A 23,594-nucleotide genomic window follows, 5' to 3' on the forward strand; every position below is an offset into this window, starting at 1 on the left:
TTGCAAAGGCCCTGAGATGAGAGCAAATTTAGTGTCCCTGTGGAACAGCAAGGAGGCCAGTGTGGCTGGAGCAGAGCGAGTGAGAGGGAGGGTAGTGGACGATGAAGGCAGAGCGGTCCTGGGTTCTTTGGGAAGGTGGTGGCGGTGAGCAGATTAGATAGGGTCTTATAGGCAGTTGTGAGGCCTTCAGAGGTTATTCTGTATCCGGTGAGAGGCCATTGAAAGGGACAGTGAATACAGACTGTGGGGCAAGGGCTGACACAGGTACCAGTTAGGAGGTCATTACAGCAACCAGATATGAAAGAGTGCAGTTGGACTAGGCTGGGAAAGGATGTGCTGATGCTTTGGGCAGGGGTATGAGAGGAAGAAAGATGTCCAACAGTGACTCAGAGATAATGACTTGAACAACCTGAAAGATGGGGAGAACCACAGGAGGTACAGTGGGGTTTTTGATGAGCAGGAATGGGGTGGAGTCTTAGAGCTGTACAGACACTTAAGTTTGAGATGCCTATTTGACATTTAAGTGGAACTATTCAGTAGGCAGTTGAATACACTAGCCTCGCATTCAGGGCAGAGGTCTGAGCTACACAAATAAATTTGGGAGTAGGATATAAATGGCATTATATTTCCCTGAGACAAGATGCGATGTCCAAGAGTTTAAGCAGAGGTGACAAAGAGGTGTGCAAGGCCCACGGCCTGGTGCCCTCCAGTGCTGAAAGGTCCCGGTAACGAGTAGCAGCCAGGAGAGGTGATTGAGACGCAGCAGCAGTGGCAAAATAGGAACAAGAAGATGGTCCCAGAGACCGAGTGAGTGAGGATTTGAAAGCGGTGAGTGATCGGGTGTCAGTGGTGACGCTCAGGTAAAGTCAGATGAGGGCTGAGCATTGACTTCAGGTACGAATTTAGCATTCACATGGAAAACAGTAGGTATCTTCTCTAAAATTCCTATAGCTCTTCCGAGCAGCACTTGAGTTAAAAGTCAGATTACTGAATTTTGGTTCCAGCTTGGCATCTAAATCTGGGGCCTGAGTACTTAATTTGACTTTGAGTTCCCTCCTCTGTGAAAGGCAGATAAGAATACCTGCCATATATTATCTACCTCAGATGGTTATTGTGAAGATTGCATAAGACAATACATAAACTGAAGTGGGCTATGCAAATATAAAGTGTGATTTTTAAACTTTTTCATAAGAAACGGTGATGGCGATGTTCTCTCTTATTAGCAGAGAAGATGTGATTGGTATTTTTTAGAAAGCGGTATTAACATAAACATTGTGGAGGATTTATTTCTACCTCCATTTCTAGCAGTAATCGTATGTTACTTTAGACTTATTTAACGCCTAATGTGTAGGCATTAGAATGTGCTCATGGGATAATGTGGACTTTGTCTCGCTATTCTGTTTTTTAGGCCGTTAATCAAGCTGGAGCAGGACCATACAGTGAGCTTGTCCTTTGCCAGACGCCAGCATCTGCCCCTGACCCTGTCTCCACTCTGTGTGTCCTGGAGGAGGAGACCCTCAACGCCTATCCTGATCCGCCTTCTGTGTGCCTTGTACTGAGCTGGGAAGAACCGTGCAATAATGGATCTGACATCCTTGCTTATAATATTGATCTCGGAGACACTAGCATCACTGTGGGCAATACCACCACCCACGTTATGAAAGACCTCCTTCCGGAAACCACCTACCGGTTAGTGCAGGAAAGTTGAAATAAAGCTGCATGGACACGTCAGCACTTGGGGCTACAGACCCTTCAGGTCCTAAAGGCCAGATGGGTGAATTCTAGTCACTCTTAATATATTTGAATACCAAATGCTAATATAGCTTAAAAACTTGTACTACTTTTTACCTTATGAGTCGGTTATAAATTGATACAAATCCTAACCCTTGAGGGGGAATTTCACCTACCGTTTCAAATCAGTTCCTCCTTGTTTTTTTGATAAACTACTTTTCTTCGTGTTTTTACTGTGACTCATCACTATGGACACCCTCTGTCCCCAGCATGTACTTGGTCCACCTCTGAAGCAGGGCTCTGCCATTCTTCTGATCCCCCAAAGCAGACACACTGTTACAGAGCGTTTGTGATGGAGCTTTTCCTCAGAATTTCATGAGGGGCCAGTGAAAAGATGTTACATCACACTCCACCTGGCAAAACTCAGTTACCACTTGCATTCTTTCTTTTCCCCAGAGCTCCTGTCAGGGAGCCAGCACCTTACCTTCCTCTTCTCACACACCTTTTTCTCAACATAGCCTCTTAAGATTTCAAGTCATTTAACTCTGTCCCCAGGGTGCCACAGCTGGGGGGACCAAAACAGAAGTTTAGGATTAGTGTTAGAGGAGTGCAGGAACCATCTGGTTAGTCCAGTGCCCTTTGTGAGATTAAACGGCTTCTCAGGGTGAAGTAGAGCACAGATTCAGATACAGGTCCTTAGCGGTGTCTTTGGGCAAGTTACTTAACCTCTCAGCGTCCCAGCTGCTTCCACAGGGTGAGGAGAACAAGATTACTTACCTCAAAAGCATGTTGTAAGGAGTGAGCAAACAAATATTAAATGCTTGTATAGAGCCCAGCAGTACACAGCAAGCGCACAGTAACATGGATTGTGATTTTCATCATCACCAAGATCTTCACCCTGGAAAACTAGTTCTTCTTGGGGTAGGGCAGGGGGAATGAAGGGCAGGCAGGTAAACTTGCTGCTAGAAAAGGGTTTATCCTTTCACTTATTTTTTTTCTGCAGTGTTTTCTAATGTTATAATCTAATAGACTACCTTTTTTTATCCCCAGAAACTGAAGAAAGAAACCAGCTTAACAGCTGTAAGATACAAAAGTTCCATCCTGCCTAAGCATGTTATCTCTGCTTTCCCTCTCTTACCAGGTCTTTTGTGAATGATGCATATAAGTGTATTCATTTTGCTTTTCAAAACAGTGACAGTTTTTTGTTTAGTCTTTCCTTCTTTTAAGAAATCTCTGGGGCACAGTACTTATGCACTGTGGGTCTATGAAATAGTGATAAACACTATCCTTGCCCTCAGAGCACTCAGGGAGTTGGGGGACACTTAACAGCAACCTAAGATAGCAGATGCTTGTGACCTCACAGGCTGAAAATAACACTGTACAGAGTCCTGTTGGCGTTTCAGAGAGGAAGACCCAGGGTTCAGAATGATCAGGATGGTTTGAAGTGGGAATCAAGTTAGAAACTGAATAAAGACGGTATGACTTACTGTGGATGAAGAGGCAGGCCAAGGGCATTTTTTCCTTTTTAGCATTGTAGCCAATCTCAGAAAACCAGCCACCACCTTCGTTTGTTAACCAAATACCGACTGACCATTGTGTCCAGAGCACTCTAATCAGGTGCTGACGAAATCCAGAGGAGAATTAAACCCAGAGCCTGACCTCAGGGACATTCCCCAGTGGTGATGCTCTAAGGAGACCTGACCATGAGGTGTATCTCTGGGGGGAAATGACCAAATGAATGTCATCCCCTAGCTGTTTCTAAGAGACTGCATGTCCAGAACCTTGCCTGACTTGGATTCCTCAGGCCAGAAAACCTATGAAGAAGCCACTGGCTCAGGGCTCACTGAAAGGTCTTTTGTCCAGTGTGATCCACCCCATGTCTACGCAGACTGGACTCAGATCCTCAGGGCAGTCCTCTGAACATTCGGGTCAGAAATCATAAAAGGGCTTTTAGGGCAAGGTGTCAGCCTGAGAATTTTGCTGCTTCCTGCCATTATGCATACCTTAAAGGTGGCTTAAATGATTATAAAACTTTACGGCTTTTAGAAGGTTGATTGATACTGGAGGAATGCTGATGTTTATCAGTCAACGTATAGTTGAATGACTTCAAGAAAGAAATCTAGAGGTCAAAAGCTCAAATGAAGGAACTGACCTAGGGGTTCTTTGCTTATTGATGAAATGCCAGTTACAGTGGAAATTATCAAGAATACCTTCCACATAAGTGGTTGATGAAAGACATGTTAAAAAGTACCTCAGAGATTAATTCTGTTTTGGAGAAGATGAAATTGGTTTAGTAATGTACAGTTTAGATTTGGATAGTGAAACCTCAAGAATCTATTTAAAAAGTATTTAATGGATGTAGCATAAATCATTCATTTCAGTATTAATATGCAAGGCTAGCTATATTGAGCTGAACATGGAAAGTCACATTGGGAGGATGTCACCTCTTAACCTTACAGGGTAGCTTGGAAGACATCATTTTAGACAGATTGCATGGAAAATGTACAGCTTTAGAAAAGACAGATCTTTGGCCCTAAGTCATATTGTGTTATTGGCAAAGGAAAAAAAAAGATTTAGCCAGAGTATTTGCTGGCCAATCAGTCAGTAAATTGGATGTCTCACATTTAAGGTCATCTTTGTCCAACTCAAGGAATTTTATTCCTATAGCACCTAATTGGATTCTCCATAGTAGAACTCCAGTCAACCCATAGTCTTGTTCTTTTATGTTTCAAAAACACAATTGCAGTAACTGTGGTGAAATACAAAATGCGTATTTCAGGAAACTAAGGGTATAATTTTAGTCCAATCAACTTTTACCTCACCTTTTTTTGTCCCATAAATTGGTTAAAATATAAGTGAACAGATCATGATGTTCTAGATAAAAATGTGGAAAGAAACATTTTAAGCGGCAATGGGGCTTGTTTCCTTTGGGGTTTTGTTGTTGTTGTTGTTTTTAACGTTTAGCAGTTACACATTGTTCTCACACGAAGCATATTCTTTCTCTGTCTTGCTGGGACAGAAATGTGCACCTCTCCAGCCAACCTACTGACACAGAAATGGATCCATCCCTTCTCCACTGGTGCCTGCCAAACTGTCCACTGGCTTGCTGACACCCTGTATAGAATTTGGTTGGAATTACAGTGATATTTTTAAAGACATTACTTTTAAGCTTAGAACTGAGTTTGTGTTTTGGTTTGCAGAGGAAAAAATGTTGTTGAAAACAGAGACGTAGGTTTCCTTTGCATGCTCCCTGCCACAGGGAGCCATAGTCTTTGTGAGCTGAGACATGATTGCCTGGTGTCACCCCCTCCCGGCACCCTGGCGTGAGCATCTCCGGTGGTGGAGCAGTGTTTTCAGCTTCTACTCGCCAGGCAGTGCATTCCAGTCGTGGATAACTCTTATTTCTATAGAGGTTCCCTTATATTTTGTCAAAACCCCTCTATAGCTAAAATCTACTCAGTTGATCCTGGGCTCTCCCCCAGAGCGTCAGCATCACCTAGAAACTTATTAAAATGCAATGTATCAGGCCCTACTGGAGGCCTACAAATCAGAAACCCTTGGGGTGGGGCCCAGCACTCTGTGCTTTACTTAGCCCTGCGGGAAATTCTGATGCATGTTAAAAGTTTGAGAACTCTGCCCTAGAGCGATGATTCTGGAATGCTAATGTATTTAGGAATCACCTGGAGTGGTTTTGCAGAATACAGAGGTCTGAGCCCCACTCCTAGGGCCTAGACATCATTATCTTATTACTTCACCTGTCTCCTACTTAACCATCTTTACTTCATTCAGATCTGTCTTCACTGGCATGGGTTTTCTATAACCCCCTCAATCCTCTTCATCGGGTGATTTCTGTTTCTTGATGGCCTCTTTAATGAGTAGCGCCCTGACCTCCAGGAACGGTCTGGCTGGCTCAGAGCAGAGCAAGACTGTCACCTTCCCTGTTCTCCATATTGAGCAGTCAGTAAGGTCACCTAAGATTACTTTTTTTGGCAGCCTCATTATATGTCTGACTCATATTGAGCTGTCGGATAACTAAAACTTAAGGTAGATTTGTTTGCTGTGCTGTTTTTGCTCGGTAAAATGCGGATGAAAATAACATTTGTTGAATCCTTAGTATATGTCAAGCACTACATAAACCTGTCAAGAAGTGAATCATAACTCATTTCATTCTAACAAGATGAAGTGGGCTTTATAAGGGGACAAGTTCTAAGTAGTTTAAAAGTAGTGGACTGGAGTCAGACAGCCTTGACATCAATCCTGAGTCTCTCACTTGGTGCCTCTGTGACCTCTGGCAAGCTATTTAGGCTCCCTGTGCCTCAGTTTTTTGATCTGTAAAATAGGGATAATTACTTTACATAATAGGGTTGTCATGTTTTAGACTTCAGGCACCTTGTGTGGGACCTGACACCTGGTAAGTAAGCACTCAATAAATTATCTGTTGCTAATGCCTGGTAGGGTAGGGAAGAAAGGAGCTGGCAGGTGGGTTATGACCAGATTACAGGTAGAAATGTGTGTGGGAATCTGGCATTATCTTTTAAGCCACAGGAGACATTTAAGGTTTCTTTCCTGCCAAGACAGGGCACGAAGAAAAGCAGGTCTAAGTGCCTGGAGACGGAATGTGGCACTGGTCTCTGAGGAGCTGTCAGAAGTAGCTTGGTTAAAGGGAGGGATGACTCTGAGCTAGCTAAGGTTACCCTTCCAGGGAGCCTTCTCCGAGTGACTTTACTCTGAACACATCTTTTCCCCTGAAGAGGTTTTCTGTGTTTAAGCTGCTATTTACTATTTCCTCAGAAGTTATCTGAAGATGATACTCCTTCATATTTTCCTCTTCTTAATTGGATGATTAGGTAGATTGGTGGGCTAAAAAAAGCCCATCTTTGGCTTCTTAGGCCTGTCTTACCCCAGCTCTTCATGGAGGAAGGGGGGTGCTGTCTTCACTGTCCCCTCACTCGAGGCATCCCGAGTACTGGGACGGCTAATTGTGATTGAGAAGTCACCTTGCCCAGTTCTCAAAGTCATTCTTCTTTTGGCATATACATAGTGTCATTTGAGAGAGAGAGAGAGAGTGTGTGTGTAAAGTGCATTATGTTAGGCTATGATCTTCTGAAGCAGTAATGTATTTGGCATCTAAAATTAGAAGATATTTTAATAGTGGATTTTCAATCAAAATTTATAAAGAATATACTTCTTTATTTAATCAGTATTATCAGTGTATTGATGGATATTGCAGACTTCTAGATACTTAAAGAGATTTTTCACATTAGTCCTGCCAAGGTAGATCTTCTCAGAATTAAGTCACTTCCCTGACTTAAGCTTTCCCTGAAAGCTTAAGATTTCAGAAAATGATACACATTGCATGTTAAAAAAAAAAAAATGCAGGTCCTATCTAAATGTCAAGATTAACATGTTACTTCAGGTAAAGAGAAAATGTCTCAAGTTTGGGTTTGGGATAGACTAATTTAATAAAACTTGAAAATCATTTTTTTCTGAGGCGAATTTTTAGAATTGTTCCTCAGGTTAGTGTTTTTTTTTTTTTTTTTTTTTTTTTTTTTTTTTTTTTTTATCAGTCCTGGGTGAGCTCTCACTGGGATTAGGAAATTATTTTCACAATTATTTTCACACACTGCATTTTTCATCCCAAGACAAAAGAAATATTAACTACCTTAGTCCTTGTTCAGTTTTCTCAGCCTCCTAGACTAAGAGTTCTTAATATTTTTAGAAGACATGGCCTCATTTGATCAGTTCCTCAGTTCTATTTCAGTTTTGAGTGCTACTTTATCATTAAAACTGCTTACCATTAGCTCAGTACATCAGCTACATGGAAAAATGTTTTCCATGCATTTTTACTGAAACACATTTTGTTACTTGAATAAATTGAAGCAAGTATTTTAAAACCTAGGCAGTTCATTCCAAGGCCAAAAGTTGTTTTACTAAGGTGAAGATAAATTTGACTGTTCTAAATGTCTGTTTCATTGGCAGAAGACAGGTGATGAACTGGAAGTGTGGTTTGAATTAAAATTATCTTTTGGTTGGATTAGAAGCTGCGTTTGGCTCAAATTATGCTTGGAGGGAAGGGTGTGTCAGAATGCACGAAGACTTTGAGCCTAGAAAGACCAGGTTCACACCCAGATCTGACCTATATCTGCTGTGAAGATTAGTGCAAATGACTGAACCTAGCCGGCCTCAGTTCCTGCACTTGTGAAATAGACCCTCCTGGGGTTGGGGTAGAAATTAGAGACAGTATCAAATCTAGACTTCAGCACCTAGTAGCCACTGTATCAGTTAGATGGAGTTATTTAACCTGAGTTTAACTGCAGTGTCCTCAGCTCTGAAAGCAAGAGAAGGGACTTCCCTGGTGGTCCAGTGGTTAGGGCTCCACGCTTCCACTGCAGGGGGCGTGGGATCAATCCCTGGTAGGGGAACTAAGATCCTGAGAGGCTCGTGGTGTGGCCTAGATAGATTAGATAGATAGAAAACACTCATCTCACTGCATCCACGGGTACAGAGGGCCGACTGAACTGTGCCATTTTATATATGGGACTTGAGCATCCATGGATTTTAGTATCCACAGGAGTCCTGCGAACAATCCTCTGCAGGTACTGAGGGGCAACTGTACTAGTTCCTACTTCATAGCATAGTCCCTTGAACAGAGCAAGTTCTCAGTGCTGTTTGCTGCAGTGGTTATTAACATTTTCATCTGTTTCTAAGGTGTTATCTCACCTTCTGAGAAGGCAGTCCTTTTAGCTATTGCTGGGTCCTTGGCCATAATTTAGAGGAAGGAGAAACATAGATCGTATCAGCAAATTCCTCAAGTAATAAAGTGAAGTGGTGGTAGTAATACAACTAAAACGAAGATGTACGTTTGTGTGCCCAGTACAGTGCCACTCCTATAGATGCCCAACACATTTTCTTCACTGCTCTAGGGAGGAATACGGTCTTAAAAGAAGCCATAAAAATAGTAACTCCATGAAGTAGCACTTTAAAGTTCACCAAAGTGCTTCTAGCCACCTTGAATCCTTTTCTGATTGTATGGCAAAGTATAAAATATTAAAAATAGAAAGTACTGGGCTTCCCTGGTGGCGCAGTGGCTGAGAATCTGCCTGCTAATGCAGGGGACACGGGTTCGAGCCCTGGTCTGGGAAGATCCCACATGCCGCGGAGCAACTAAGCCCGTGAGCCACAACTACTGAGCCTGCACTCTAGAGCCCATGAGCCAGAACTACTGAGACCACGTGCCACAACTACTGAAGCCCACACACCTAGAGCCCATGCTCTGCAACAAGAGAAGCCACTGCAATGAGAAGCCCGCTCACCGCAGCTAGATAAAAAGCCTGTGCGCAGCAACGAAGACCCAACGCAGCTAAGAATAAATAAAATAAATAAATTTATTTAAAAAAAAGTACTTCCCATATTCCTTATCTTAATTAAGTAATCCTATTTGTAAATGCAGCGAAGATTTCATAGAGGAGGAAACTGTTACTTAAAGGTGTTAGATCCTTTCCCCAAGGTCACCAAAGTGATGAGCAGAGTAGCCAGAAAGGCTTCACTGCTAAAGAGAGTTAAAATGCTACCATAATATTCTTGTTCTTGGTGTGTGTGTGTGTATGGGTATGTATGTATGGCTGACATTCGATATGCCTACCAAATACTTCCCAGTTAAAAGGTCAGAGAACCCTAGAGCTACAGATATTAGGAACCTAGTACCTACCAAAATACTGGGGAGGCCTTGTGAAGAAAATGAATTTACAAAAGTAAATATTAAATCTACATTTCTTTCTGCATCTTGATACTTGTGTATTATAAGCTATTTTTTAATTCTTATAAATGACTCAGATCTCGCAATTTTTTTGTCTTGAGCAGAACAGCAATCTAAAGCAACCCATTACCTCCCTTCCTTTTACTTAATGTAGCTAAAGGGCTGTTGAGGCTGCATGGAGCAAAACAGTAGGATCACCTTGAATACAGGTGAGCTTGGCTCTGGAGGAATATGGGCAAGCAGATGGAAGGAAGCATCTTGGCCTCTGGGCTCTAGGAATACCTCTGCCCAGAATAAAGGGAAGGAATGGCAGTCTGGACAGTGGAAAGACATTGATATAAACTTTGTAGGTGAGGAAATTTGTGCAGCATTGAAAACAGACTGAGACTTAAAGTCTGGCTTAATCCCCTTTTCCTGAGTAGGGAAAAAAGGTAGTAATTTCTACCACAATGATGACCACCTTTTTAAAAAGATTTTTCCTCTCCAGTTGCAGAAAAATTTCTTACTTTTCAAATCATAGGGGAAAAACTCTTATCTTAATACCATGCAACTATTTTACAAGACTCATGCTGGGAAGCAAAGAAGAATTTATCGTAGTCTTTCAGTGCTATGTTGAGAGAGTGACATTGCATTATCTATAAGAGACCTGATGTAGCCCTAGTTTAATAGAATCTGGGGAAAGTAAGGCTCTTTGTAATGGAACTTTTGCTGTACTTTATCAGCGATATGTGTTTGCTACATTCCAAACTGTGAGGCAGATATTCATCCAGTTTTGGGTGATTATGAATAGAGCTGGTATAAACGTGTATGTGCAGGCTTTTGTGTGAACGTAAACTTTAATTCCCCTAAAGTCCAAGATGTGTGATTGCCGGGTCATATGATAAACGTGTGTTAAAGTTTATAAGAAACTTTGTAAGCAGATTGTTTTCCAATGTAACTATACCATTTTGCATTCTCACCAGCAAAATAGGAGAGTTTCAGTTGTTCCTTATACTTGCCAGAATGGTATTACTAAGCATTTTTTATTTTGGCCATTTTAATAGAGATATAATATTACCCCATTGTAGTTTTAATTTGCATTTTCCTAGTGGCTAATGATGTTAAACATCTTTTTTGTGTGCATATTTGCCGTGTGTATATCCTCTTTGGTGGAATGTTTGTTCCAGTCTTTTGCCCATTTTTTTTATTAGTTGGGTTGTTTTGTGTTGTTTTGCTGCTGAGTTTTGAAAGGTCTTAGATGCATTCTGGATACATTCTTTTCACATCATATCTAAAAATTCTTTAATTCTAGGTAACAAATACTTCCTCCTGTTTTCTTCTTAGGAGTTTTATATTTTACATTCTACGCTTAGATCTGTGATCCATGAGTTAACTTTTGAATGAGATCTGAGGTTTAGATTAAGATTTATTTATTTTTCCTTTTGATACCCAGTTGTTCCAATACCACTTGTTAAGAAGACTATTCTTCGTTGAATTCATTCTGCACATTTCTGAAAATCAGTTGGCCATATATGTGTTGGTTCTGTTGGTCTGTGTGTCTGTCTGATACCACACTATCTTGAATACTTTATAGTAAGTTCTAAATCACATAGTGTGATTCTTCCAACTTTATTCTTAGTTTCAGATTTGTGTTAGCAATTTTAGTTCCTTTGTCTTGCCACATAACTTTTAGAATCAACTTATCTATATCTACTAAGAAGAATCCTGCTGGAATTTTATTAGAATTGCATTGTATCTATAGATCCAGTTTTGGAAGAATTGACATTTTTTCTGTGTAGAGTCTTCCAATTCATGATCACAGTATATCTCTGTCTAGTTAGGTGGTCTTCAATAGTCTCAGCAGTGTCTTGCAGTATATTTCTTTATTTCCTATCTCTGTGCCTTTTTTCCCACCCCCGCTGGCTGGGACTGGTACCTGACATTAAATAGGAGTGGTGAGAGTAGACATCCTTGCTTTGTTGTGATCTTTCATTTAGTCTTTCACTGTTAAGTGTAATGTTAGCTGCAGGTATTTCTACAGATGCCCCTTTTGGGTTGAGAAATTTCCCTTCTATCCCTAGTTTGCTGGGAATTTTTATTATGAACATATGTTGAATTTCATTAGATGCTTTTTCTGTATCAATGAGTATTATCATGTGGTTTTTCTTCTTTAGGCTGTTAATATGATGGAACTGGCTAAGGGTTGGAGAATGAGACAGTGTAGAAAAGAAATTAAAAAAGAGGAATGGGGGAATTTTCCCCCATTCACTCTGACCATTCAGAGACTCTTTGCTTTCTTTTGAGCCAGGCAGCTCTCTGCCCATGCAAATGTCTGTTACTGGATTTCAGGCTGCGCCGTTGAGTCTAATCCAGTGAGTAAAGGAGGGGAAAAATGGTAAATTCACTGCTGGTTTGGTGATAGTTGAAATTCTTCCCCAAATCCTTCAGCTGCTGTTTCCTTCCTGGACTTCTTAAATAGCTGCTGTTTATTTTGTCCAGGTTTAATAGCTGCCTTCAGTGGGAGAGACGTCTCGGTGGAGTGTGCTTACTCCATCTCACCTGGAATTAATCTATTGTTTTTTTTTCTTCTTAACAATTTACAGATGTGTCATTAGATTGACTTGCTGAACTATGTAATTTTAAATTTGAAGAATTAAGGTTAATTTGAGGTCATATGATGGATTAAGGTATTGTAATACCTAAATGATATTTTCTATTTAGATATAAGCAATAATTGCTGTAAGTGAGAAGTACATAAAACTAAATTATAAGAATGTTTTAAACTGATCTGTTTCCTGAGAATTTCTCTTTGACTGTATTTTTTATTATCATGCGTTTTGAAACACTGTTTCAAACTCAAATCAAGTTTAAATGTTGAAACTTTTAGAACTAGTGACACCACACTGCTCATTCAGCCCAATAAGATGCCTATGTACCTAGCAAGGGATCTGGGTGAAAGTTTCTACTAGAGGCCTAGTAATGAGGCATGAAGAGATGGAGGAGAGGCAGACCTGGGGAAGATCTTAAGTGGATGAAGCTGTGGAATGTTGAAGTTATTGAGAGGACTGTCCATATTGTACAGAAGAAGAGAGGAAGAGCAGAGGGTGGGGTGGGAGTTAGTGTGAGACCTTTGGTCTGAGAAGCAGAGGAGAAAGACCTCTCAGTGCCAGGAGGAAACAAGCTTCAATAACATGCAGTCACTGCGGGAAGGAGTGTTGAGGATGAAGGTGGAGCAGTGCCATCAATGTGTTGTGTGATGACCTTGGAGAACTTTTTCAATCAACTAGTAAGGAAGTAGAAGAACAAGAAAAATAGGAATGATAATAGGAAATTTTTTCTATATACATTTTAACTGTTTGATTTTCAGTTCCTAGACCATGAGAGCAGTGTTAGTATATCTTTATTACCCATAACACTGCACATAGTAAACATCCAGTTAAGATAATTGCACATCTGAATGACACTCTGTTACCAGCAGTGCCTGCACACATAGCACTGGTTAAGGACTAGCAGAGGTTGTTGGGTGAGGCTGGAGAAAGGGGAGGAAAATGTGCTGTTGAAGAGCTGTTATCCTAAAACTGACTTTGAAGGCAGCTGAAGGGTGGCTAGAACAAAATATGAAAGTCTTTAGTATGTCTTCCCTTTTCTGCCATTCTTTCTTTCTTTCTCTCTCTCTCTCTTTCTTTCTTTCTTTCTTTTCATTAAAGAACTAAGGGATATCTTGCTAATGTGGTTTTTTGGGGCTACTTTTTGGAATGGAGGAGATAATCTGTCTTCTGAGCTGCCCATTTCTCTATTTGTCTTGAATTATTTTTAACTTGTTTTCCTTTATTCCGTGACACTGCTTATAGGGGCAAGTAAGAAATACACCACACACACACACACACACACACAAAAAGAAATACACCACACAATGTTTATTTCAAATGAGGAATCACTGCTTCTTAAACCAACAACCTTTGTGATTTTTTTTCCTTTTTCCAGGATCAGAATTCAGGCCATAAATGAAATTGGAGCTGGACCATTTAGTCAGTTCATTAAAGCAAAAACTCGGCCGTTACCACCGTTGCCTCCTAGGCTCGAATGTGCCGCTGCTGGGCCCCAGAGCCTGAAGCTGAAATGGGGAGACGGTAACGCCAGGATGCACGCGGCTGATGGCACGGTGTACACACTGCAGCTGGAGGACAGAAACAAGAGGTGAGGACCTGAGGCTTCATCCGAAAATTCGATGGCTTTGGGTTGTGGGATGGAATCTTCCTTGTTCATTTGTCCTCTGAAGCACTCTTCGTCCTTATTGAAAGTCTCCCTAGGTATTTGGGTCCTGCGTTTTATACCCAAAGTTGCACCCTCCGTTCTCCATTTGGAATTTTCTAAATTAACATTCTCGTGATCCTGATTTCCCTACATGTGATAATATATGTGTTTTTTTCTTTCATAAAGCCAGAAAATGGAGAGAAATTATCCAGAAAGAAAATGGTCGAATTCAAGTCCATGCTGTTTAATAGTGTTATATTAGTCACGAGTGCAGAGGGAAATAAGACTCAGGAAAAGATGTTAACCTCTTTAAATATTCAGTAACCATCCGGACAAACATGTTTACCAGTCTGAAATAGCTGTGGTGATGTACAGATGGGGATTGTGCTCTGTAACTATGGGCAATGCAATATAATATCAAATTAACTAGAGCAAATAGGAGATTCTTTATAAAACTCCTTGCTCAGGAACACTCTTGGCTACAGAAATCAAATGCAGCCTTTCACATAGTATTTATTTAATCTAACTTTATTTCCTCTGAAAATGGCCGATCAGAAGATGGGCAGCTGAACTCTATTTAGGAATAATTCAGATGCGTAGCAAAAGTTAATGACGGAAAGTTCTGTTACCAAAAGTTCAAATGAGAGAATCAGCTGAAGGAGGTAGGAGATGACCGTAAAACCAAGACAGCCTGATGGAGTAGACATGCTGCCCCTTCCTGTGCATACCTGCCAATGCACAAACCAGTGTATGTGGAAGTATTCCTGTTATTTCCCCTTAACGCATCACAGTATCCTGCTCTTTCATATGGGGACCTGGTTCTAATTAGCACAGAAACCCCTGTCCAACCTCTACCTCTGCTCTGTACTCGAGTACTTGGATTCACGTGAGCTCAGTGGAGTCCTGCTGTTTGGAAGGCACTGTTTGGGGTGGGCCCTCGGGGACACCAAGCTCAAGAATGAAAGCAAGGCCCTGCTTCCCCCTCCAGAAGCATAATATCAACCTACAAGTAGTCATAGAACACTAGTGCCATTGGAGAAAAGCGCTCTGGGAGTTTGAAGGGGGCAGACGTAGGGAATAAAGTGCAGAGACTGGTTGGTTGCAAAGATCAGGAACAGATTTTTGAAACAGATAACATTTGAACTTGACATTGGAGGACCTGGAAAACACAGTAGTTTGACTTAGAAGAAAAAAAATGATCGTCCTTTTGGGAATGAGTCCCAGTGTAAAAAGGACAGAGAAGGTAAGGCTTCTTTGGGGGAGGTTCATTAGAGATTAAATTCGTACTCATTCACAGACAAGACCATTTATCTCACTGTGCTGTGTGCTTTTGGAATGCATTTTTCACGGGCTCATTATTTTACTGGTAGGAGACTCCTTGACCTTACTGGCAAGAACAGGAATTATGGACTAACAGAAATCATGATAAATATGTAAAGCTAGCATTTGGGGAAATTTGTACATGAGTCTCTTTTTTCCTGGGCTTTTGGCTTACATTGTTGGCAGGGAGAACCTTCCTTAGAAAATACCTTCTAGTTGTACTGTTTAGAAGAAGTGAATCCCAGGAATATTTTTGAAGCTGGTGGCAGAATTGGGATCAGAACCAGCACCTCCTGACTTCCCCATGCAGCTGCCTCTACTATTACCTCCAAGAATATGGGAAGAAGGACAGCTCTGCACCAAACCTACTATCCCCAGTGTGCTGCAGTCCTGCCCTCTGCAGGGCAGCTACCTGAAGTGCCTTGTACAGAGAACTGAACAGATGCTTAGAACAAAATCTCCATGAGCAAATAAGAATGCTGGTCCAAATAAGAATGCTGTTGTTAGACATTTAAATATGCCAGACAGAAAATAGTGCAGAGTCTAGTAATCAATACAGGCTCCTTCCTCATAAAAAAAAACAAAAAGAGGGGGGGCTGGCTTGCCAAATAAATGACTTGCCTAAATTTAAATGGCATTTTAAGAAAACTTACCATTAGGAACAGTGTTTTTCTTAATTTTATGGGCTAGAGTCCAAATTTATCTTTTTCTAAATTAGATTTGTCAGTGCTCCCAGAAGTTATTAAAGTAATAGGAATATAGAACATAATAAATTCTCATTCCATTTGTGGAATTATTTTCCTGGGATTTAAAAGGATGAAATTGACCTATTTTGAGTTTGAAGATGACCTTCCTTAGTGTCTTGAAACTGAGCTCGTGTAGTGAATGGCCCCACGAATCCAAGGCTTTAACTCTGGCTCTTGAGTAGTGAAGATCAGCGAGAAACACCTTGAGTTGGATAGATCATAATACTTGTTCTTAGCCAGCTCTTTGTCAGTTCTCGTTCCCTTGAGGTTCTTTAGGACTTGGATCTGGCCTGTCCAGTGTTTTCTTCCAAAGTGACAGCTGTCTTTTTCATTGAACTTGTGGTTGCTAGTTGTGGCTTTGGGGAAAAGTGTACACATCCTTTAGCGTGTGTATTGATTTCATTAAGCACTAACAAGTTCCTATTATGGATGTGGCAAAAATATTATATATCCTGCTGTGGCCAAGGTGAGAATCAGAGTTAGGTCCGATGGTGGTTTTAATGTACTTTCTTAGCTGTCAGCTCTCAAAATATTTCTTTTGCCATGTACGCTTATCTCACCAGTCACTGTGGGCATTTGGAAGGAGGGCTGTGGTGTCTGAGTCTTGTCGCTGTCCTAGCCAGCCAACGCAAGAAATCTGAGTCTTTAAACATGTTTTGCAACAGAAGCACAGTGAAAATGAATAACTCCCTGCTTGGTAATTGTCAGATTAAAGAGTTGAGTTGATTTCAGCTGCTAAACTATTGCTCCTGCGTTTTCCACATCCATGAAATACAAAGGGGTTGAGCTAGAAGCCGAACTCTGAGATCCTTGCCACCTTTTCACCTTAAAGCAGTGAATCTTTGTAGATTATTTGTGAGCTAAATCCTATATAAAAAGATGTATTTTGTAAATGATTAGAGAATGTTATCTCTTTTTTTCTTCATGTTTAATTTCTGCTTTTGACAAATAAGAAAATAAGAAGAAAGATACTGACTTTCCTTAAGAGTGACCACTTAATGGGCAAAACCACTAAGGTTTTGCATCTGTGATCTGCTGGTTTATTATGTTTAATTTATATACCTCATAATCAAAAAAATCTGAAATGACCCAGAGATTTCTAAGTATACCGTTTGGCCAAAAATATATTTTCAGGCTTTCTCAAGGACACTACTATTTATTGAGCACCTACAAAGTGCCAGGCATTGAGAGCTTTATCTACATTATTTAGTTCTTGAATAGATCACAATCTGGTTGGGGATAGGTAGAAGAGACAGCAAATCATGGTGTGGAGGGCTTAAAGACTGACACATGCACAGAGTGTTGAGGGAAGGTAGAAGAATGGCGTGTACTTTAGGCTTAAAATTGAACAGAGAAGGCTTATTAGAAAAGGTAACAAGTCGGGTGAGTCTTAAAAGGGAATCAATCTTATAACCTCATGCTGGAGAGCTTTAGGATGGAGACCAGTGATAAGGACTCAGGATTGGGTGGAAACCGAGGATACAATCTCCAGAGAACAGAAGCATGCCCTGGGTCTTTCTCCATGTAAATGCCTTTCTATTCTGGTACTTTTACACTTGGTTTTTTTTTTTTTTTTTTCCCTTAAGTTTGGGGCTACTTCATGTAAATAAAAGGGATACCAGAAGGGCACCTTGCCCAAATCCTTGCCCCAAGGTAAGTCAACCTAGAATTCATCCCGATCACCTGGAATTGCTGTGTAGAAAGTTTTCCCCCTTGATCGGGACATTTGTTTCCCATGTATTCAAGATTTTGACCCACAAGATTCCCAGTCCAAGGTCACTGGCTACATATTTACGTAGCAGCCTCAAAGTAGGACTAAGTTTATCCGTAGCAGTTATATTATGATTGCTCAATTTTTTTTTAAATTACCGCAGTGTGCTAGGTCTTGTGAAGTATGTAGCCTGTCTATAAGGAGCTTATCTTGCTGAGAAATTAATGTGAAAAAATGAGCAGACAGTACAAGAGTTTTTATTTAATTTCAACAGAAAAACAGAAATTATGTTAGTTTGGCTATAGAGTGATTAAGTCTATTATTCTTAACAGATCTGGCATAGATCCAAATGTCTTTGGTTCCTATGTATGCAAGAAAAATATATACCCAAAAGTAAACATTTTCATAATGCCGTGCTAACCGAATACAGGGATTAGAATAACAAGATCAGCTCATGCATTTTAAGATTATAATGTGTAATGATGATTTTGAAGATGCACTTGTCTGCGTTATTGAAATGAAATGTTATGCTGCCCTAACAATTTGAATTGATGCTGATTCTCGTCCTGACCCTGTGGGTCCCTGTTCCTGATAATTGTACACAGCACTGAGGCAAGAGGAACTTAAGTTCCAGGAATACATTTATGGTTAATCTGTTGTTCAGGTTACCCAGATAGCCAGTGTATTTTAAAGCAAGGCTCCAGCAAAATGGGGATGGGCTCTAATAGAGTGGATAATTGCCAGTTGCTCTCCTTTTAACTCAGCCCTTGTGCCCGTGACACTTTTGAGCCAGCAAAATTGGAGGGACTATGTAATGTGTACAGTATGACTGCCTGTTTGCTATTAGAGAGGGATGGGAAATAATCTGCATAAAGAAACGCTAAAAAATTATACACCGGGCAACTAACAAAAGTGGCCGGGGTATATGAGCACTACAGGAGTGAACTCTCTTAATGTATGCCTGTTATAGAACAAACTCCTGCTTACGTTTCTCAGAGCATACTGCTGAATTAAATGAAATAGATGTAACACGACTAACTCAGGGCCCACAAAAACCCTCGGTATTAGCTTCCTTTGCTTCTCTGGAGCAGTCCCCAATTCGCATGACCACCCTTGTTGGATAAATGGCATTTTTATATTGCTTTCGGTCACCAGAAGGCAGTTATGGTTCTCAACAGGGGTGTTAATTCTCTGTTGTAATCCCAGATCTGTCACTGAGTTTCTAGATGACTAGAGGCATGTCCCTTAACTTCTTTTTGCCTTAGTTTCTCCCTTTACAAAATGAAGCTAATGATACCTGTCTTCAGTCCCTGATTGATGGGGAAAAAAAGCATTTTAATTTTTTTAAAAAGGAGCATAAAGATTCATCCTGCAAAATAGAGAGTATTGCTCGCTTATTCAGTTTCAGGCTAAAATGTTCTAAGGACAGCCCAAGGTGAGGAGTGGTAAATGAAGTATTTGAGATCTTAATTAGACCAGAAGTAGAATTCCGACTACTTTCTTCTATTTAAAAATAGACTACTTTCTTCTATTTAAAAATAACTAAATAAGTAACAGAATGGAATTGGATAGCATTTTCCTCTCCATTTTTCCTAAATGAGGTAAGATTGAGGTAAGGCCACTAAAATGAAAGTAGGCTAACAGAAATTTGGAAGACTCTGCGAAGAATACGCCTGAAGATGAGATTCACTGCACGTATTTGAAAGCAAAGTAGAAGAATGGAAAGTTTCAAGGTTCTCAGGTGGTCTTTAGAGAGTCTAGTCATCCTTTCTTTGAATATAAATAAATTTCTTTTTTGATGTATATCAATAAGTGCAGTGCAGACAAAAAGAATCAAAAACAAGAATTTTATTCTATGTACAGATTTTCATCAGTAGCTATAGTGACATTTTATTTCTTAGAAAAGGAGCGTAAAAAGGATCATAACCAAAACATATTGCAGCCTGATTACTCCCAAGCCGTGTGGAGCTGGAGACGTGGGGGTTAGGAAATTAACTCCTTTTCTCATTGGTCTTTTGGAAATCGCTCTTGACACATGAGCATTCAGTCTCCAAACTGGGACTCTCAGCAACATCAGAACGAGTTTTGGAAAAGCATCTTCTTTGCCTCAGGTGTCCTCACGTGATGCCATCTGCTGCCATCTGCTTCTGCATAGACATGGCGGGACTCAGTGTTCTTTGTGGAGTGAGGGCACATACTATTCATTCCTGTTTTGAACATCCTCCATTCCCAAACATCACTTCAGTAATGTGGGAAATTCACACACACACAATCCATGGAGCCCAAGGAAATTAAGAAAAAATAAAGGCAATGACATGTCGTTGCTAAGGCATATAGCCACATTGAGCTTACTAAGAGTGTTAATTTGTGATGTTTTGAAATGTGCCATTTGCAGCCGTTTGTGGACCACAGGCCCTTTTAGGTCAGCAGGTTAGATCACTTTGAAGAGTAAATATTAATGGGCTTCTGTTAGCCTGCAGTGGGTGGACAGCAACGAGGAAATAAACATACAAGCCTCAGCATTATCTGTTATTTTCTACTGTGAATTTATTATACTCCATCCAGAGAATTCTTGGACGTTTCTTTTGAAACAAAACTGTTTTACGGAAACGAAATTAATACTTTGTATATCATCATTTTCCCCTAAAATGATTTTAAAAAACATTTAAAGATGTAACATGTCTGAATTTCTTCCTTCAGTGCAAAAAAGTTATCTTTTACAATATTAAAGCCTAAAATACTGAGGTTGAAAGAATTTCTTGAAAATGTCAAAAATCTGTTGTTTTGCCTTCCTAGTGTATATTTAATAACAAATCATAGAATTTACTTGGTCCTTTCATTTGGATCTCAGAAAAATTTCTGCCAGGTGAATAAGACAGTTATTATCCCAAGTGTCCAGAAACAGCCTGGAGAGTTATCGACTTGTTCATCATGAAGGTAACAGACTCTGCATTGTGGTCAAGGTCTTTGTACCTCTTTGTACCCACCATGGAGTACTCTGACAGGCAAGCCGAATAAGCATATTCATTTTGTATTCATAGATATGTAAAATATTTTTTTAAACCACTGCCAAATTACCAAATTAAAAGCCCACGTGTTTTTGTTACCTTCAAAGTGTTTAGTTTCAAGAAGACATTATAGTCAAAACTGGAGCCAGTTGGGGGCAGAGCCATAAAGAATTCATTTAGACTGTAAACTTTCAGTGACCCAACGAACTTTCCGCCTTGTTTATGCTTCCCCTTCCAAGTAAACATTTGTTTTAGTACATGAGAGCATTTCTCTCCGTTTTTCCTCTCCCTAAGTAAAAATGCCCAAATTTCCATAAGTGGCCAGCATTTCTATAGGACCTGCTCCTCCATCTTCACCTGTTTTTCCACAGCGGTTCTCCGCCTGGGTTTTCCAGGACAGGGTAGATGGTATTCACATGCACAGCTTTCCCTCCAGCTCCGGAAAGTCTAAGGGAATGTAAGTGAGAGGGATGCCGTCCGGGGACATCCTCAGGTTTCTCCAGTGCTGAGAAACTAGGTAGATCATTCATGAACCTTGGTGCTTTGTTATTAAAAACAGTAACCACTAATACTTATCTAGCACTCACAAGTGCTAGGCATTTTGTAATGGGTTCTCTCTGCATTATCCCATTTAATTCTCACAACTCTCTGAGGGGGTCAGCACTGTTATCGTGCCCATGTTACGCAGGAGGAAACAGCTTACTTGGCTATAGAGGTGAAGACCACCAGGCTGTTGAAGCTGAACTCAGACTCAAGTCTGCTGTCTGCAATGATTGTTATTACCCGCTGGACCTTCAGCCCCTGCACCAGTGGGGCAGCACCACAGCGGAGCCCCAAGGTGTTTCCACACATGTCCTCTTACTTGACCTTCACAAGAGCCCTAGGTCATGGGGCTGATGCCTCCAGATGTATGTGGCTATGGGCAGCAGGGGTTGAGGATGGAGTACAAGACCTCTCAGAGGCGCTGCCAGTGTGGGCCCAGGGTTCCAGGGAGACCTATAAGGGGCTGTGATACCACAGAGGATCCCTGTGGCTACACATGCCTCAGCCTGAACTGATACTAAAATTACTCAGTGGCTTTATTGAGCATGAAGTACATTCTAGGAACCATACCTATATATTGATATAATTTCATTATGTTTCTATAGCATAGGAGCATTCATGTAATAAAAATAACAGTGAGCATTTTATGTGCGCTCCTTGGTCACCAGGTTAGATTAACTTATTTGCGGGAGAGCTATGTGTCTAGCACAGGCCATAACAGATGTGGCAGGACAAGTTCAGATGGACCTCTTCCTGCTGCAGCATGAACTGGTTGTGGCCCCAGCAACCTGGAGAAAGGCCTGCGTGGTGGGAGTTGAGAGCCACAGTGATCCTCAGGGCACCTTAGCCTGATCAGGATGGTTGGTGGCGCTCATGGTGCAGGGTCTGGAGCCATTGGGTACCCTGTATTGAACTCTTACTACGTGTCGGGCTCAGTGCTAAGCTTTTTCCCCACATTTCTGCATTTGGCTCACCAAAACGATCTATGAGGTGGGTACTGTCCCTGTTTTGCAGATGGGGAAATGATTAGCAGGTGCGAGCGATTTGGCAGCCTTATGGGCAGAGCTGAGATTCATGGCCAGTCTTCCTGGGTCCGAGTCCCCGTGCCCCACCCCTTGACACCAACAGTGTGGAGGAGGCAGGGGGAGAAGTGAAGGGTGGCCCAGTGTTTACCAGGCAGCATAGACCAAGGGGTGGCCCAGGGGAGCGCAGACTCCCCACATAGTGCGTCCCTTGTCACCTGGGCCACCCCCGTGGGATTGAGCTGTCAAGGGAATGACGTATGGGGGAGGAATAGCCGTCGGGACGGCTGGATGGCCACTGTTCTCCTTCTCTTCATGGCAAAGCCTTGCTCCAAGCTCTGAGTCCTTGGTTGTTTTAAAATGTGGAGTCTTCAATCATTGTGTCTTGGGACGTGTAGCATGTTTAATTCTGTCACCAAAGGCGTCTGGCTTACTTACTAATGAATTTTAAAATTAAGTTGGCCTTTTTAAAACAAATATTTGAAGAATATTTTTATTCCCTCCCCGAGTGGTTCTAGCCACAGGGTGTTAACCTATGGAGCCTCCCAGAGAGGCCATCATGCAACTGGCTGTAAATCACTGGCTCTGAAGAAAGAAGGTTCTTTCTTCTCCTGCCTCTTGGAGTGATGGAAAATAATTACAGAATTGGGGTGAAAGAGGGATTATATTTTTTGTGTTGGCTTGTGTGCTTTTATTTTGTTTTGGTTGGTCTTTATTGTTTGAAAGAGAAGTTACTGTCAGCATGTACAGAAAGCAGCTTAGGATCAACAGATACTTATTTGAGGCCTAGTCTGCGTACGAACTGGGGCTTTTACATGAGTTTTCACATTGAATCCCAGCAGTCTTGCGAGGGAGGTGCTCTTGCCTGCACTTCACTGACAGGTCCGGTGGGAGAGGGTGAACAGCCAGTGTGTGCAGGGCAGCTCTCACCACACGGCTGACCCTCCCTCCACCTGGGAGGAAAGAAAATAACCTCAGTGTTAGCTGTCTTCTCAGCATTATGAAATGATTATAACTAACACATATTGGGTGATTATTACATGTCAAGACTATTCTAAGCACTTGTCTTGTATTAACCCATTGAAACCTGGGGTGGGCTCTGTCACTAGCTTTATTGCACTGTCCCTGGAGGCAAACAAATGCACTGATGGCAACATTGTAAAGTTTTTCATTGTAAAGTTTTTCAATCACCTGTTCCACAGTGCTTTTTCTAAATAGGAATGCAATTTTAAACGATTAATAAAATGCTGTGGTACAAGAGGAAAACAAGAAAAAGGAACAAAATAGCTATTCCAAAAACAGCAGGTTTTGATGAACCTGAAAATTGAAATATTTGAAAATATGCTATTTGCTCAGTTTAGATTATACTGCAGAATTAGAGTACTGAATCTGCTTCAGTAAATTTCTTTGTGAATGTGAGTGCTGCTGCCTACATAGATATACTGAACTTATTTCAGAAGGAAATACTCTTCTCAGAGCAGGGCATGGGCAAGGAAGCAGTACTATTGCTAGTAGTCCTCTCCA

The 23,594-nt window shown here is 41.1% G+C and overlaps 1 protein-coding gene across 1 annotated transcript in view; it reads left to right on the plus strand.

The window, feature by feature from the left end:
• Positions 1 to 23,594, plus strand: part of FNDC3B (fibronectin type III domain containing 3B) — a 358,693-nt gene that overhangs the window by 310,547 nt on the left and 24,552 nt on the right. Inside the window, 2 exon segments of the mRNA XM_032630063.1 lie at positions 1,409 to 1,689; positions 13,451 to 13,663. Coding sequence (XP_032485954.1) covers positions 1,409 to 1,689; positions 13,451 to 13,663 — 494 coding nt within the window.

The sequence above is a fragment of the Phocoena sinus genome, chromosome 4 (assembly GCF_008692025.1).
Source record: "Phocoena sinus isolate mPhoSin1 chromosome 4, mPhoSin1.pri, whole genome shotgun sequence".
Classification (NCBI taxonomy): Eukaryota; Metazoa; Chordata; class Mammalia; order Artiodactyla; family Phocoenidae; genus Phocoena; species Phocoena sinus.